This window comes from Oncorhynchus mykiss, chromosome 5 (assembly GCF_057628025.1).
Source record: "Oncorhynchus mykiss isolate SJ-2025 chromosome 5, ASM5762802v1, whole genome shotgun sequence".
Lineage (NCBI taxonomy): Eukaryota > Metazoa > Chordata > Actinopteri > Salmoniformes > Salmonidae > Oncorhynchus > Oncorhynchus mykiss.
Window position 1 is genome coordinate 46,484,527 of NC_143026.1, and position 16,639 is coordinate 46,501,165.

The following is a 16,639-nucleotide window of genomic DNA, read 5'->3' on the forward strand; positions in this document are numbered from 1 at the left end:
AATATGATCCCCAATCAGAGACAATGATAAACAGCTGCCTCTAATTGGGAACCATACCAGGCCAATATAGACATATAATTCACCTAGATAACCCACCCTTAAATCACACCCCGACTTAACCAACATAGAGAATAAAAGCTCTCTATGGTCAGGGCGTGACATCAATGTCACATCTAAAGCTTATTCTTACTCATCTGAAGGTTTTTGGAGTGTGTGCCTTTTTACCTAAGCCTGTGTTGGTGTAACCTAGTTCCCAGGCTAATTTCTAGAGATCTGGTGATTCTGCTGTGCCTAAAGATGAGCATAATACGTGTGGTGTGTGTGTGTGTGTGTGTCTGTGTCTGTGTGTCTAAAGACCAGTAGTCTAATGAATGCAGGTGCAACTTACTGTTCATCAGCTTGCTGTTCAAGTGCCTTCAGAAAATATTCACACCCCCTTTTCCACATTACAGCCCACATTTTAAATTGACATTTTTGTCACTGGCTGACACACACAATAGCCCATAATGTCAAAGTGGAATTGTTTTTCGAAATTTTTACACATTAATTCCAAATGAAAAGCTGAAATGTCTTGAGTCAATAAGTGTTCAACCCCTTAATAAGTCTAAATAATAAAATACAAATGTCCCCACACATACAATTCGCTGTAAGGTCCCTCAGTCGAGCAGTGCATTTCAAACATAGATTCAACCCCAAAGACCAGGGAGGTTTTCCAATGCCTCACAAAGGGCACCTATTGGTAGAAGGGTAAAACAAAAGCAGACATTGAATATCCCTTTGAGAATGGTGAAGTTATTAATTACACTTTGGATGGTGTGTCAATTTTTAAATCAATTTTTTCCAGTTTTAATGGGATGCAACTGAAGCAAAAGTGGCTTGATTGAAACTTGTAGGCTAATATTTTCCTTATCATTATTTCTCTCTCTCATTAGTCCTCTCTAGCCACTTTGAACATGATCCTCCATTGACACTACCTTCTCACAAGGGAGAGACCGCAGCAGGTCGTAACGGTATCGTTTATTGTTGTTCTTAAAATTCTATATTGCGCCAAATTTGCACGCATGTTCGTGTTTAACATTAATGCTTCCAACTACCAATCAGCAACTGTGCCGTAAACCCGGCTCATTTGCCAAAAGTCTCTTTGGCAAATGACAGGAGTGGAACATTAGCTAAAATAACTGTAACCCAGAATCTATGGGATTTAAACCACTGTAATTCCACTCCACAATGGCCTATCAACTTGAAGCTTGTCATCGCTATCATGGATGTCCCTAAGATGAACCTCACTGACTTTGGTATTGATATCTCAAAAAACAAGGAATCTATTAACAGCTAATTCTTTGCATATGTAACGCTAATGCTCAAAATCATCTGCAATAATCTTCGCCTCATGAACCATACATCAGATTCACTCCAGTTTTTTCATTTAGACTCAATACATAAGTCTTTAATGGTTTACATACCTGCATTCAAATATGGCTGCATTCTATCTATATATGCATGTTAGCACATATGCTACTGCTTAAAAATCTTCTTCTCGTGAACCATAAATCAGATTGACTCCAGATTTGGTATATAGACTCAATGAATTAGCCTCTTAAGGAAATGGACAATGATTAGATGCTGCATTCAAAGATAACCAACCTACTGTACTAGTCAAACGTCACCTGTGTCAACCTTGTGGTGTTGAGAGATAAACATGGTAATGCTTTCACACGATAGAGTGCTTGCTTTGTTATCCACCTGATCTCGTGTCCTTTCTGTCACCCCGTGAACCCTGTTCATTGGTGCTCAGAGCTATATTTGTTATTATAACCTTTTTCTATATTTCCCCATTTGTATCCCCTCTATCGGTCGCAGTAATGAGTGTGGTGCAGGTGCTTATTGCTGACCATCCAGCAGCCAGCTGCTCTGGTCTATGTTCCTCATCTCTGTCAGGATGAGACGGGAGATGACGTCATCAGGTACCAGCTGACCCTGGTCAATGCATGACTTCATCAGAAGACCCAGCTCTGCAAGGAGAGGAGACACAGTGGGGAAATAAAGCTCAGAGCTGTGATCTTTACTATTTAAAACATGTACACATTATGCACTTCATCAGAAGACTCGGCTCTGCCAGGAGAGGAGACACAGACACACAGAGCAACACAAAGCTAAGACCCAGCTCTGCAGGGAGAGGAGACACGGGAGGAAGTTAAAGCTCAGAGCTGTGATCTTCACTATTTACACATATACACATTATGCACTTCATCAGACGACCCAGCTCTGCAGGAGTCCGGAGAAGAGACAGAAAAACACAAGGATCAGAGCTGTCATCTTTACTATTTATTATCTCAGAAGAACCAATTCTGCAAGGATAAAACAGAAAGCTGTCATGGGCAATTCCACGATAACAGAATTGCGATGAGACTCAAGATATTTCACTTAAAATATATGCCAAACCAAAACCATTGATTTCAAAGTTTAAGAAACCATGATCTAACACAAGGACTACTTTTAACAATTTACATTTGACAAAAATACATTTCTGGAAGAACTGTGCATTATGGATATGAATGTCATTCTCTTCATGGTGATGTATCCTAAATAGGTACACAAAAGTAGAAATATATATTTGAATATATTTGGGTATAATTCTACACAATGGTTAATATTTTAATGAGTTCTGCCACCAAACAAGACAACATGTTATAATTGTGTAGGTGCTTACTGCTCCAGAGCGAAGGTTCACCTTCCAACAGGACAACGACCCTAAGCACACAGTCAAGACAACACAGGAGTGGCTTCAGGACAAGTCTATAAATGTCCTTGAGTGGCCCAGCCAGAACCCGGACTTGAACCCAATCAAACATCTCTGGAGAGACCTGAAAATAGCTGTTCAGCGACCCTCCCCATCCAACCTGACAGAGCTTGAGAGGATCTGCACAGAAGAATAGGAGAAACTCCCCAAATACAGGTGTGCCAAGCTTGTAACATCATATCCAAGAAGACTCAAGGTTGTAATCGCTGCCAAAGGTGCTTCATCAATGAGTAAAGAGTCTGAATACTTATGTAAATGTTATATCAGTTTTTTTATATACATTTGCAAAATATAGACATTCATATGATGGTCACAGATACCTTAAAAAAGATAGGGGCATGGATCAGAAAACCAGTCGGTATCTGGTGTGACCACCATTTTTCTCATGGAACGCGACTCACTTCCTTCACAAAGAGTTGATTAGGCTGTTGATTGTGTCCTGTGGAAGGTTCATAACATTGACATCAGCAAACCTCTCGCCCACACGATGCCATACACACTGTCTGCCATCTGCCTTATACAGTTGAAACCAGGATTAATCCGTGAATAGCACACTTTTCCAGCATACCAGTGGCCATTGAAGGGGACCATTTGCCCATTGAAGTCAGTTACGATGCCAAACTACAGTCAGGTCAAGACCCTGGTGAGGATGATAAGCATGCAGATCGGCTTCCCTGAGACGGTTTCTTACAGTTTGTACTCAAATTCTTCGGATGGTGGCTTGTCTCAGACGATCCCGCAGGTGAAGAAGCCTGATGTGGAGGTCCTGGGCTGGAGTAGTTACATGTGGTCTGCGGTTGTGAAGTACTGCATAATTCTCTAAAATGACATTGGAGGCGGCTTATGGTAGAGAAATGAACATTCAATAGTCTGGCAACAGCTCTGGTGGACAGTCCTGCAGTCAGCATGCCAATTGCCCGCTCTCTCAAAACTAGAGGCATCTGTGGCATTTAGCTGTGTGACAAAACTCCATCGTATATTTCAGCTCATGAAACATGGGACCAACTCTTTATATGTTCTGCCAAAAGGAGAGACACAGGAACACACACAGCTCAGAGCTGTCATCTTTACCGTGTATTCTCTACTAACAACATATTCTACCAAATCCCATCTTGTCCAGAACAGAGTTATGTATCTTACATAACCTGTACACTAAGGACAAAAACATCCTGTATCTTTACCAAGTCGAGAAAAGACAAAATCTCCCCAATTGATTACAGTATGTACCGTACTCAAAGAAACTACAGGTAACTACCCAAATAAAGGAAACATCAACATAAAGTGTCTTAATAGGGCGAGCCAGAACAGCTTCAATGCGCCTTGGCATAGACTCTACAAGTGTCTGGAACTCTATTGGAGGGATGCGACACTATTCTTCCATGAGAAATTCCATAATTGGGTGTTTTGTTGATGGCGGTGGTAAACCATGTCTCAGGCCTCACTCCAGAATCTCCCAATAAGTGTTCAATTGGGTTGGGTTCTGGTGACTGAGACACACACCTTAAACCCCTTATGCTCCTTTGAGACCCCTTTTTCAAAGTCACTGAAATCTTCTAGCCATGGTAAGTCACTGAGATCTCTTATTCTAGCCACGGTAGCCAAAATAATGGGCAACTGGGCCTTTTAAAACCTGACCATTAGCATGGGATGCTTAATTAACTCAGGAACCACACCTGTGTGGAAGCACCTGCTTTCAATATACGTTGTATCCCTCATTTACTCAAGTGTTTCCTTTATTGTTACCTATATATTTCTAATAGGTTTAGAAAAACTTCAGTAGATCATTTCCTATTTAGGCCGGAATACATTTCCCCCTCAGCCTTTCACTTAATTGGTCTTTGTCCAACAGCAGAAAGGAATTGCCTGACAGGCAGAGGGTTGTGCAGAGCCATAGACGGTGCAGCATGACCCATATGCATGCTAATATAGCCTACGGTGGATCTCATCTCAGTCTAGAGCAGAGAGGCTGCACACGCCACACTGAAAATATGTGCTTTGGATATACAGGCTTGCATTATGTGAACTATTGGCCTTCTTTGAGGACTTGGCACATGGCTTGCTGTGCTTGTGTGTACTTACAAAATTTACAATTTAACTGCTAACTAGATCACAGATTTGTGGAAGATGGTACGGGCAATAAAACAGAGTCTTTTCGTCCTGTTTTCACTTGGGTGTTCTGAAATAAAACTCTATTGCCTTTTATGTCCTTCTTATCATTCCAGTGTAATACAAAGGTGCTCGGGAGAGTGGGAGTGAAGTCCTTGAAGTCAGTTGTCCGCTATAGGCTACTCTTCAGTTTATGATGTCCTCACATCTGATGGGACTTCAGCCAAGGTAAGAGCTGGAGCAGTGTGATAACGTGTTGCAGTTACATACAGAACTACCTTGAACTTCACTGTAAAAAGCTCAGGTAGCAGCTTGTTTATGTATCAGGTTACCTGTGGCACGGGTTTACGTTAGCTGTAGGTCTATATGAAATGCAGGTGTGTGAATTGTTTCAAACTAAAGTGGTTCTTTGTCACAATGACTGCTCTTTCCACTTAATGATATGCGATGGGGGTCTCGTCACTCCTCTTCAGGCTCGACCTAACTGCAGTAAGATACCAGGATGATTGTGGAACTGGACTGAACTGTTTCTCTTATCATAGTCCGAGCAGAAACGCACTATTGGCTACTGTAGGGGGGAGTATTTTATTTCCAAGGTGTTGGTCTATTGTTATCTCTGTAATAGTTGTCAAGAGCAACTTCAACAAAACAAGTACTTAGACAGGAAATTCCAGGGGTTTAGGCCAGGGGTCATTAGAAAAACGTTGAACTTTTTTTAACTGTTGATCTGCATCTTTCTCCCCAGCGGTCGGTTGATCAGCAACCACCACACCATAATAGTAGGAGTGTGCGAACTCAGAGCTTTTTTCCAGGACTTTCATTGCACGCTTCATTGCATCATCTTGTGGGTGACACATTCTTTCTTTTTTTTTCTCTTTCTCTGTATGTTGCATTTTGTGCTTACATACAAAACAATCTAATTGCATCACTATTAAAGTGGCAGATGCCACATTCATTTTTGGACTTGTAAATGTATGATATATACCCAATATTCTTGAAGAATATAACGTAGAAATGTTTCAATAGCTTAGTTCAACTGCCATACCCAGGGCTCTAAATAAAATGAAAATTGGCAGCACTGGCACTCCCAACCTAAAAAAGTTAGGAGCACAACATAAAATCTAGGAGCACCAGAAGATTCATTTTTTTTAATTGATTGAGATATAGCATATTGGGCCTATATAAATTCTAGGTACTATTGAAGCACATGTTGTTCTCATAGATATTAGAACCAGTAGATAGTGATAGAGTGGATGTCATTCACCTATTCCTATGTATTTGATTTTGAAGACGAATGGGGCCGAGTGGCACAAAAAAAAATATGCTGAAGATCATGGTGAAAGTGGCCGTAACTAGCAAAGGATCATGGTCGATGTAGTCGTTTTCATCCTGCCTGAGAGAGTCAATCGGGAGCCTCCTCCTAGCCTGCTGGCCTGTGATTGGTGACGACAAATGTAGTAGTCAGAATAGATCACTATTTAATTCAATATCTAGATTTGTAGCAAACTTTTAAATAATTTGTCGTTGGAATCAAACCTGATCATAACAAACTAATTTGAAAGCCCAAAAATGTAGAATTGCGAGGGCAGACCAGGGCTTTTTGGCACCACTAGGTTGCTACGCAGTAGCCAATCAGCAGAGCTCATGACTTGGGGGCCTGGTTGTGCTCTAGAAACTCATATTTAAACCTGTAAATACATTTATTTATTGTAAAAAGCTAAAATATTGATACAAAAATCTGTAATTAAAGTTAGAAAGTAATTTGTGGAATATTAGGTGGTTTTTACATTGTGTAAAAGCACTACCTATTGAGGATGCATTACATTGAACATTCTACACAGTCTCAAATGTGTGAGTGAAGACCTGCAAGGGATAAGTCATTCATTTCTATGATCATTAATCTTCTGAAGAAGCTATCCCTTTTCCTTTCTTTCTGTGCCCCCAGATGTTTAGATAGAGAACTAATGAAGTAAAATGACTGAACAAGGTGTAAACAAATGTCTGGTTTTGGAACGACCCGTGACATGGTTTACGAACATGGCCTAAAAACAAACGTGTTGGTCCAGCAGCCACTGTGGCAGGTAGATGAAACAATTTGCCAGCCACTCACAATTCTTACCAGCCAATACATTTATTTAGTTTTTCCAGGTTCCTGATTTTCCCTAGTGTTTTTCAGGTTTTCACACTCAAAATCTCACTTTTTCTAATAGGAAAACAACTACATTTCTTGTTCTAAGTCCACAGCCATGCTTAAACCACAGGTCTGGGGAAAAAATATATATATATTTTCGCTTGCACACCTCAATAGACTGGTGTTTGGCTGCCGGTGTTTCTGTACTGCATGCGCAATAGCAGAGATTACAAAACAAAAGACCACCTGTTTAACAGAAATCATCATGATGGTCGATATTATTCTGTCAGGTAAGCCTACTTTGCAGTTAACATTTCATTTGGAAAGTTTTCTGGGAAATCCTTTAGAAATGACTGTTTTGGCATCGTTAACTGGCGAGACAAAGTGGTAGACACAGGCATTCCCATACCATTAAGTATTCTGAAAGTTGGAAGTAATACAAAATCACTGATGCATTCTTTACAGGTAGTCTTTGGATTGAACGAATCTGCGCTCACTTTTTTCTCTAGGCACAACTGCACAGGAGCACAACATAACATTATTTCACAACATTATTTCCAGAATTATCATCTGGGTGATGTTTTTCTCTGGTCGCACTGCTGATCCCAAAATAAAATGTCAGGTCACACGGCAAAATATCTAGGAGCATATGGTCGAACTTTAGAGTCCTTGTCATACCCCATCAGAACGCAAAATATAGGATTGTTTAACTGCAATGTTTGTGAACAAAGTAAATGTAAACATTATAGCCTCAAAACATGGTTTAAACTATAATTTTGATATAATGGATGGTCAGCCCTTGCATCCATACAGGGCTGGCCCCTAGCTATGTGACACAAGTGTCTCTTAACCCCTCCTGTCTCAACCTCCAGTATTTATGCTGCAATAGTTTGTGTCGGGGGGCTAGGACCATGCCTTAGGACTATCTGGCCTGATGACTCCTTGCTGTCCCCAGTCCACCTGGTTGTGCCGCTGCTCCAGTATCAACTGTTCTGCCTGCGGCTATGGAACCCTGACCTGTTCACCGGACGTGCTACCTTGTCCAGGGCCTGCTGTTTTCAACTCTCTCTCTCTCTCTCTCTACCGCACCTGCTGTCTCTAACTCTGAATGCTCGGCTATGAAAAGCCAATTGACATTTACTCCTGAGGTGTTGACCTGTTGCACCCTCTACGACCACTGTGATTATTATTATTTGACCCTGCTGGTCATCTATGAACGTTTGAACATCTTGGCCATGTACTGTTATAATCTCCACCTGACACAGCCAGAAGAGGACTGGCACCCCTCAAAGCCTGGTTCCTCTCTAAGTTTCTTCCTAGGTTCCTGCCTTTCTAGGGAGCTTTTCCTAGCCACCGTGCTTCTACAGCTGCATTGCTTGCTGTTTATGGTTTTAGGCTGGGTTTCTGTATAGCACTTTGTGACATCTGCTGATGTAAAAATGGCTTTATAAATACATTTGATTGATTGATAAGTGGTTGCTTAGGGCCCCCGGCCACTAGGGTGCCCCTGATCATGTATCTATTTTAGGGTATTTCTATAAAAGAGGGTACCAGTGAGGATTTTCTACATTGGACAACTTGTTACAACTGTTGATAAGTCATTAATTATAATCAGCCATTTTGTTTCATGTCATTACATTAAGATATAGTGGTGATAATAGCCAATGGGGTCAGTGCCATTTAAAATTCCATGAGCATGGCCTTATTTCTATTACAGCATATTGCATGACTGTCATTCACATTCCATTCACCCAGTTCAATGGAACAGTGATAGGTTTAGGCTACTAAATTATACTTCCCCTATACCCATGAGCTTGCTACAACCTAGCCTATAAATGAAAGTTTACAACGTAGGTCACAGAGTTCAAAATAAAAATTTGAGGCGACAGACACATAGACAGACAGTGACACATTCAATACCATCTTCTACACTCTTGCCTGCATCTAGCTGATATAGGGTGTAATCATTAGTCTGTTGCAAACAAGAGTTTATATTGGACAAATTCACGTATGTTTATCATGTTTAGTTCTGTATGCTTCCATTAAAGAAAAGTTTTTCAACAGAATCGGCAGAATGAATACACAGCTGATCACGAATTAACAAAGTTCACTTTCATAGCAGCCAAGTTGTATTCCTTCTAGCAGCTATGCACTCTCCTCCTCTCACCTGTTCCCTTCACTTGTTGACTTCAATGCACAACACATCAGCTGTATGTGACCAGGCAAAACAAAACTTTCCAAGCCAAACCATATCATAACCGCTACACACAGCCTATACATCGTTGTCACCATATTAGCTAAAGTAACGTCATAGTTAACATAACTAATAGAACTAACACGTTAGTAAACCTGCTACAATCATGCAGTAATGTTACAGTGTACAGTCAGTAAGCAGTTTAGCACTTACACCGGCGGTTAAATTATACATTGAACTTGAACCCTGTAAGAACCCTGAATTAAGCTGTCAGACAGTTTTTTGTATAGAGATCTCAGAAATGCAGTGTAACTACTTAACATTTATTTTCTCCTTATGTTACGGGGTGAAAACAGTTTTCATGGGCACACAAATCCATAATAATTTATGCATTGCAAAATTGAATGCTTCTAATTGAGTCCCCTTACCTTGATACTTAAAACCTAATTCGATACTGTCATGAACATGGTTCTTCCATAATAATGCATAATACTTGCGCATTTGGTGTCCAGCTGATTAGCTATGCCATGATATTTTCACACATCTGATCCGGGAAGAAATTTGCCAAATGAAAGTCAAGTGATGAACAGCTTTGGTGATAGCTAATGCAATGCAAAAACAGCCCAAGTGCTGGAAGAAAGGTGTTTGCGAGGATTGGTGAAGACAGTTGTGCCTGGATCCACGTTGGATCCAATATCCTTAGAGAATTGATGTTGAGCATCTGGTATTGTCTGCTTGATTTACAGCAGGGTCCTATTATATTTAACAGAGAAAGCATCAAAGTAATGCGTTCATGTTTTCACATGTTTTTTGTGCCTCGGATTGGACACAGTCTACCATGCGCAATTGTGTAGGAAAGACTATTGTGCAACACCCAATGCTATTCCTATGAATTATTCTGTATATTATAACAAATGACATAGCCTAGTGGGCTACTTCGCAATATGATTTGGTAATGAAATAACATGACAAATACGTTTTGGTTGTCCATGTTACACCTGCAATTTTAAACAATTACAAGGGGCTTCAAGTAACCTACATGAACTTGGAGCTCAGAAATACAAGTACTGGAATAGGAGTACTTTGAAAATCAGACATTTCCTCAATCTGGTGCTTGAAAGGTTCTTGTAATTGTAGCCAATGTATACATTATCCTGCTCCCATGAAATGTGATTTCATTTTTTATCTGTTTTTGTAAGAGATTTGGCCACTTTCGTTTGAAGGGTGTTGCGGTACTCTGTCGCGGTAAAACCGTGTGCGGTTATTATGACAACATTTAATGTTGGCTTCTTTTAATCATTCCATTTAAAAAAAAAATGTTTTTGGTCACTTTCTCATCATCAAAACAGCAATGGGGAGATTCAAATGGTGAGATTAATGCTATCACTATTCATGGTTTGTGTGCGCCTGAGTCGGCCAAAGGCTACAGAAAAATACATAATCGGCATAATCCAATTTATTCTCACATGTGAAACTGCATGACAATCTTGTGTTTCAAACCATTTTCAAATGTTGATCCCAATGTCACACATTGGCCCAATTATTTATAGAAGACCCATGTACAGTGCCTTCAGAAAGTATTCACGCCCCTTGACTTTTTCCACATTGTTATGTTACAAAGTGGGATTAAAATTGATTTAATTGTAATTTATCAACGATTTACACAAAATACTAAAAAATCTTGATTAGATAAGCATTCAAACCTCTGAGTCAATACACATGTTAGAATTCCCTTTGGCAGCAATTACAGCTGTGAGTGTGACTTGGTCAAATCAATCAATCAAATCAATTATTGCAAGTGTAGCGAAATGCTTATGCTTCTAGATCCGACAGTGCAGCAGTATCTAACAACTCCACAATACACACAGTCTAGTAAAAGAATGGGATAAGAATATATAAAATATATGAATGAGCACTGACAGAGCGGTTAAGATTCAATAGATAGTGTAGGATACAGTATACACATATGAGATAAGTAACGCGAGATAAGTGGCGTTACTAAAGTGGCCAATGATATCAAGTCTGTAAGTAGGCAGCAGCCTCTGTGCTAATGATGGCTGTTTAACAATGATGGCCTTGAGATAAAGCTGGGACAGAATGAAAAACAGCTTCTGATGCACCTGTACTGACCTCGCCTTCTGGATGGAAGCGGGGTGAACAGGCAGTGGTGGTTATTGTCCTTGATATTTTTTGCCTTCCTGTGACGTTGGGTGTTGTAGGTGTCCTGGAGGGCAGGTAATTTGCCCCCTGTGATGTGTTGTGCAGACCGCACCACCCTCTGGAGAGCCCTGCAGTTGTGGGCAGTGCAGTTGCCATACCAGGCGCTGATACAGCCCGACAGGATGCTCTCGATTGTGCACCTGTAAAAGTTAGTGAGGGTTTTCGGTGACAAGCCAAATTGAAGGCGCTGTAGCGACTTCTTCACCACACTGTCTGTGCGTGGACCATTTCAGTTTGTCGGTGGTATGTATTCCGAGGAAATTAAAAACGTTTATTTTTTATTTTTAACTTTCCACTTTCTTCACTGCTGTCCCTTTCGATGTGGATGGGGGGGTGCTCCCTTTGCTGTCATGGGTGAACAGGGAGTACAGGAGGGGGCTGAGAACGCACCCTTGTGGGGTCCCAGTGTTGAGGATCAGCAGAGTGGAGATGTTGTTAACTATCTTCACCACCTGGGGGGTGGCACGCCAGGAAGTCCAGGACCCAGTTGCACAGGGCAGGGTCAAGACCCAGGGACTCAAGCTTAAATTTGTATTTTATTTAACTATGCAAGTCAGCTAAGAACAAATTCTTACTTACAACACTGGGACAATTGTGCGTCACCCTATTGGATGAGGAGTTGAGGGTACTATGGTGTTGAATGCTGAGCTGTAGTCAATGAACAACATTCTTACATAGGTATTCCTCTTGTCCAGATGTGATAGGGCAGTGCGATGGCATCGTCTGTGGACCTATTGTAAGTAAATTAAAGTGGGTTAGGGTGACAGGTAGGGTGGAGGTGATATGATCCTTGACTAGTCTCTCTTGACTAGTCTCTCAAAACACTTCATGATGACGGATGTTAGTTCAGTTACCTTGGCTTTCTTGGGAATAGGAATAATGGTGGCCATCTTGAAGCATGGGGGGACAGCAGACTGGGATAGGGATTGATTGAATATGTCCGTAAACACACCAGCCTGTCAGCGCATGCTCTGAGAACGCGGCTAGGGATGCCGTCTGGGCCGACAGCCTTGCGAGGGTTAACACGGTTAAATGTTTTACTCACGTCGGCCACAAAGGAGAGCTCAGTCTTTGGTAGTGGGCCGCGTCGGTAGCACTGTATTGTCTTCAAAGCACTCAAAGAAATTGTTTAATTTGCCTGGAAGTTGTGAGGAGGGACCCAGGTGCAGAGAAGAGACCAGACAAGGAATCAGTGGTTAAGGATAAACATAATGCTTTACTGAGAAACAGTCACCGCAGGATCACAGTACACTTGAAAAACAAACACGAAGTCTCAAAAACTCACTCAGGAAACAACCGCCTCACATGGTAAACAATTGACGCTTCTGCCAGGGACAACAGAAAACACACCTCTTTTAACAGGGAAATCATCATGCGTATATAGGACACAACTGAGTGTCGTTAATGTCTCTAGGACATTATTCAATCTCTGTCAAATTGGTTGTTGATCATTTCTAGACAAATATTTTCAGGTTTTGCCATAGATTTTCAAGCTGATTTAAGTCACAACTGTAACTTGGCCACTCGGGAACATTCAATGACGTCTTGGTAAGCAACTCCAGTGTATATTTGTGTCACACCCTCATCTGTTTCACAAGTCTTTGTGATTTGTCTCCACCCCCCTCCAAGTACGCCCATATTCCCCATTATCCCATGTGTATTTATACTGGTGTTCTCTGTTTGTCTGTTGCCAGGTCGTCTTGTTTATCAAGTCAACCAGCGTTTTTTGTATCAGCTCCTGTTTTCCCCAAGTCTCTCTTTTCTCGTCCTCCTGGTTTTGACCCTGAGCCCGCCCACCTGATCCCTCTGCCTGCCTGCCGTACTGTACCTTTGCTCCTGTTGCTGTAATAAACATTGTTACTTTGACACAATCTACTTCCTGGTCTTACCGTTATCCTGGTAATTTGGCCTTGTGTTTTAGGTTATTGTCCTGCTGACAGGTTCATTTGACTTCCAGTGTCTGTTGGAAAGCAGACTGAACCAGCTTTTCCTACAGGATTTTGCCTGTGATTAGCTCTATTCCGTTTATTTTTATCATAAATACCACCCTAGTGACAAGCATACCCATAACATGATGCAACCATACCATGTCAGCTTTTTTTTCTCCTACGCATCTACCAATAGGTGCCCTTCTTTGCAAGGCATTGGAAAACTTCCCTGGTCTTTGTGGTTGAATCTGTGTTCAATGCTCGACTGAGGGACCTTACAGATAATTGTATGTGTGGGGTACAGAGATGAGGCAGTCATTCAAAAAAATCCTGTTAAACACTATTATTGCACAGAGAGCAACTTATGTGACTTGTTAAGCAAATTTGTACTCCTGAACTTAATTAGGCTTGCCATAACAAAGGGTTTAATAATTATTGACTCAAGACATTTCAGGTTTTCATTTTTCATTCATTAAAATGTCAAAAGACATTCACTTTGACATTATTATTTACATTATATGGTATATATTGTGGGGTATATAGTGTATCTGTATATTATGGGGTATTGCCAGTGACAAAAAAAAATACACTTGCCCAGGGCCTGACCTCCAGGGGGCCCCCATTGATTGTCTCCACTCAGATATCATATTAACATGGCATAAATCATGGCAAAATGTGTAGAATTTCAGAAAAATAGCTTTAAACTGCTCAAATGTATCTCCACCCCATGCTAAAATGCAAAAACATTTTCTCAACTCCCATGTCAAAATGTGTAGAACTGAAGGAAATCTACTTTAAATAAAATATATATATATATATTCACCTTAGGGCCCCCAAAAGCCTAGTGCCGGCCCTGCATCGATAGCTCTTGGTTAAATTTCTCCAGCCCCAATCCCTCAGTTTTTTACTGAAACGGGCGATAAAACGCGTTGTTATTGTTTCTACTGTTGATTGCGGCTTTAAACCATACATTCATATTGATTTAGATTTATGATTTTGGTTATTGAAAGTAACCCTATTAATAGCCACTCACACAAACGTAAGAACATGATAGCAACATCTATCCTATCTAATGTGACAACTGCTTCGGTCATGCATGAGAACGACACAAGCAAGTTAGAACATTCTGACTACGTCGAGGAAACTGACTAATGCATTATGCATGACTTCAAAATCAGCCACAGCAGCCATTTCCGTTATCTGCGTAGGTGGATTGGTTTAGAACTGCACCCTGATCTAATCTTACCTGTTTTGGCTTTAATGTTGGCCCTCAAAAGGTCCCCACTTGAAAGGTGCATTAATCCGAAACTTTTTACTATGCGCCCCGACACAGTGCCTTTCCCCGAGCCCGGAGGTCCCATGATAACCGCCCGGAATATCCTTTGTAGAAGCATTTTCCAATGTTGTGTTAATGTTGTAACCACCATATAAAGACAAGTATTGTCCTTCCCATGAAACTGTTATTTGTGCATTTACACAAGGAAACTTCCGCTCAAGCGGCCTTGGATGTCTAAGTCTTTCCACTGTGCGCAATCGTGCAATCGCCTACTGTGGGCGTCTCCTACAGTAGTCTAAGCTTGTCCCTTCAAATGAGCCTTTTTTTCCTGAAAACCTTCACGCGGATAGATGAGGTAGTTCATAATGAGAAAACAGCTTCGACTGGCTGCGCTGCACGGCTGGCTGCGCTGCACCGAGGGTACGTGAGGACGCTTCAATCCACACATCACATCCATCAAGACCAATGATGAATAATATAAACCAATGACCGTGAAATAAACCCTGGATACATAGCCGCAGAAGTAAGGGTGCTGAGGGTACTGCAGCACCCACTGATAGATCAAGTATATATTTATATATTATATATAAAGACATTTTAATTTTAAAAAATAAAGACAAAAATCTACTAAATTAGTGCACTAGGCCTGTATTACTCCTGTTTTAGCAGAGACAAATACTCATCAGACAAAAATATTATGCAGCAGTGCAGTTAAAGATAAATAAACAATTATAATAGAAATGAGGAATAGGCCTAAATACACAATGAATGGCGATTAACAATAATGAGTCAAAATATCATGGCTATATACAGGGAGTATCAGTACAGAGTCGATGTGCAGGGGTACGAGGTAATTGAGGTAGCTATGTACATATAGGTAGGGGTAGACAACAGTGACTAGACAACATGATAGATAATAGACAGTAGCAGCAGTGTGTGTGTGTGTGTGTGTGTGAATGTGTGTGTAGCATCAGTATGCATGCGTGCGCTTATGTGTGTGTGGGTGTATGTAGTATGTGCATGTGTGTTTTGGGGTGTCAGTGTAAGTATGTGGGAGTGTGCATAGTCAGTACAAGCGAGTTAGTGCAAAAAAAGGGTCAGTGCAGTTTGTCCGGGTAACCATTTCATTAGCTATTTAGAAGTCTTATTTAGAATAGTCTTAATTAGAAGTCTTATTTAGAAGTCTTATTTAGCAGTCTTTTTTAGCAGTCTTTTTTAGCAGTCTTATTTAGAAGTCTTATTTAGCAGTTTTATTTAGAAGTCTTTTTTAGCAGTCTTATTTAGAAGTCTTATTTAGCAGTCTTATTTAGAAGTCTTATTTAGAATAGTCTTATTTAGCAGTCTTATTTAGCAGTCTTATTTAGAAGTCTTATTTAGCAGTCTTATGCCCTGGGGGGGTAGAAGATGTTCAGGGTCCTGTTGGTTCCAGACTTAGTGCACTGTTACCGCTTGCTGTGCGGTAGCAGAGAGAACAGTCTATGGCTTGGGTGGATGGAGTCTTTGACATTTTTGGGGGGCCTCTCTCTGACACCAGGGAGCTCGACCCGCATAGATGGAAACAGAAAAGTCTGAGCCTTTTGGGTAAAACACTGAGGTAAATCTATCCCATTCATAGACGCTAACTACCTTTAGCATCTATTCCTGATGGTATCTTCTGGCCGGGGGAGTTTTGTTCTGAACATTAACACGCATCGCTTGCGGTACGGTTTTGGAAACATCTTTTATATCAGTGAGAAATAATAACAAAAAAATGTAAAAAGTTAAATTACAACACACCTTTATAGGGTTAGTGTTCCCACACGGGGATATGTCCATGTTACAGCGCTTGTTTACAGAAGACAGAGGCTAATTACCTGTGCTAATTACCTATCTAACGTGCTTGAAGTGTAGTTTGTCGGCTGGAGGCACACAACCTGATGGATCTGTGCAAACCTGCTACAGTAAGTGTATATGTTTAATTTTTACTGATTTTTTGTGGATATGA

General features: G+C 40.8%; 1 protein-coding gene and 2 long non-coding RNA genes across 4 annotated transcripts in view; 1 reads left to right on the forward strand and 2 right to left on the reverse strand.

The window, feature by feature from the left end:
• LOC110523952 (GTP:AMP phosphotransferase AK3, mitochondrial) overlaps positions 1-15,125 on the reverse strand; it is a 38,108-nt gene extending 22,983 nt beyond the window's left edge. Inside the window, exons 1-2 of one of the 2 annotated variants that reach the window (XM_021603116.3) lie at positions 14,626-15,125; positions 1,893-2,012 (exon numbers count right to left, since the gene is read on the reverse strand). In XM_021603116.3, coding sequence (XP_021458791.1) covers positions 1,893-2,012; positions 14,626-14,806 — 301 coding nt within the window. In that variant the 5' untranslated portion in view covers positions 14,807-15,125. The remainder of the gene's footprint in view (positions 1-1,892; positions 2,013-14,625) is intronic. The other variant, XM_021603117.3, reaches the window with a different exon arrangement.
• Positions 5,022-13,326, forward strand: LOC149983301 (uncharacterized). Its single transcript, XR_016496086.1, has 2 exons — positions 5,022-5,134; positions 13,146-13,326. It is a non-coding gene; the product is annotated as an uncharacterized LOC149983301 (long non-coding RNA).
• LOC149983302 (uncharacterized) lies at positions 10,673-12,589 on the reverse strand. Its single transcript, XR_016496085.1, has 2 exons — positions 12,306-12,589; positions 10,673-12,182 (listed from the first exon to the last, which is right to left on the reverse strand). It is a non-coding gene; the product is annotated as an uncharacterized LOC149983302 (long non-coding RNA).
• Positions 15,126-16,639: the final 1,514 nt, after the last annotated feature.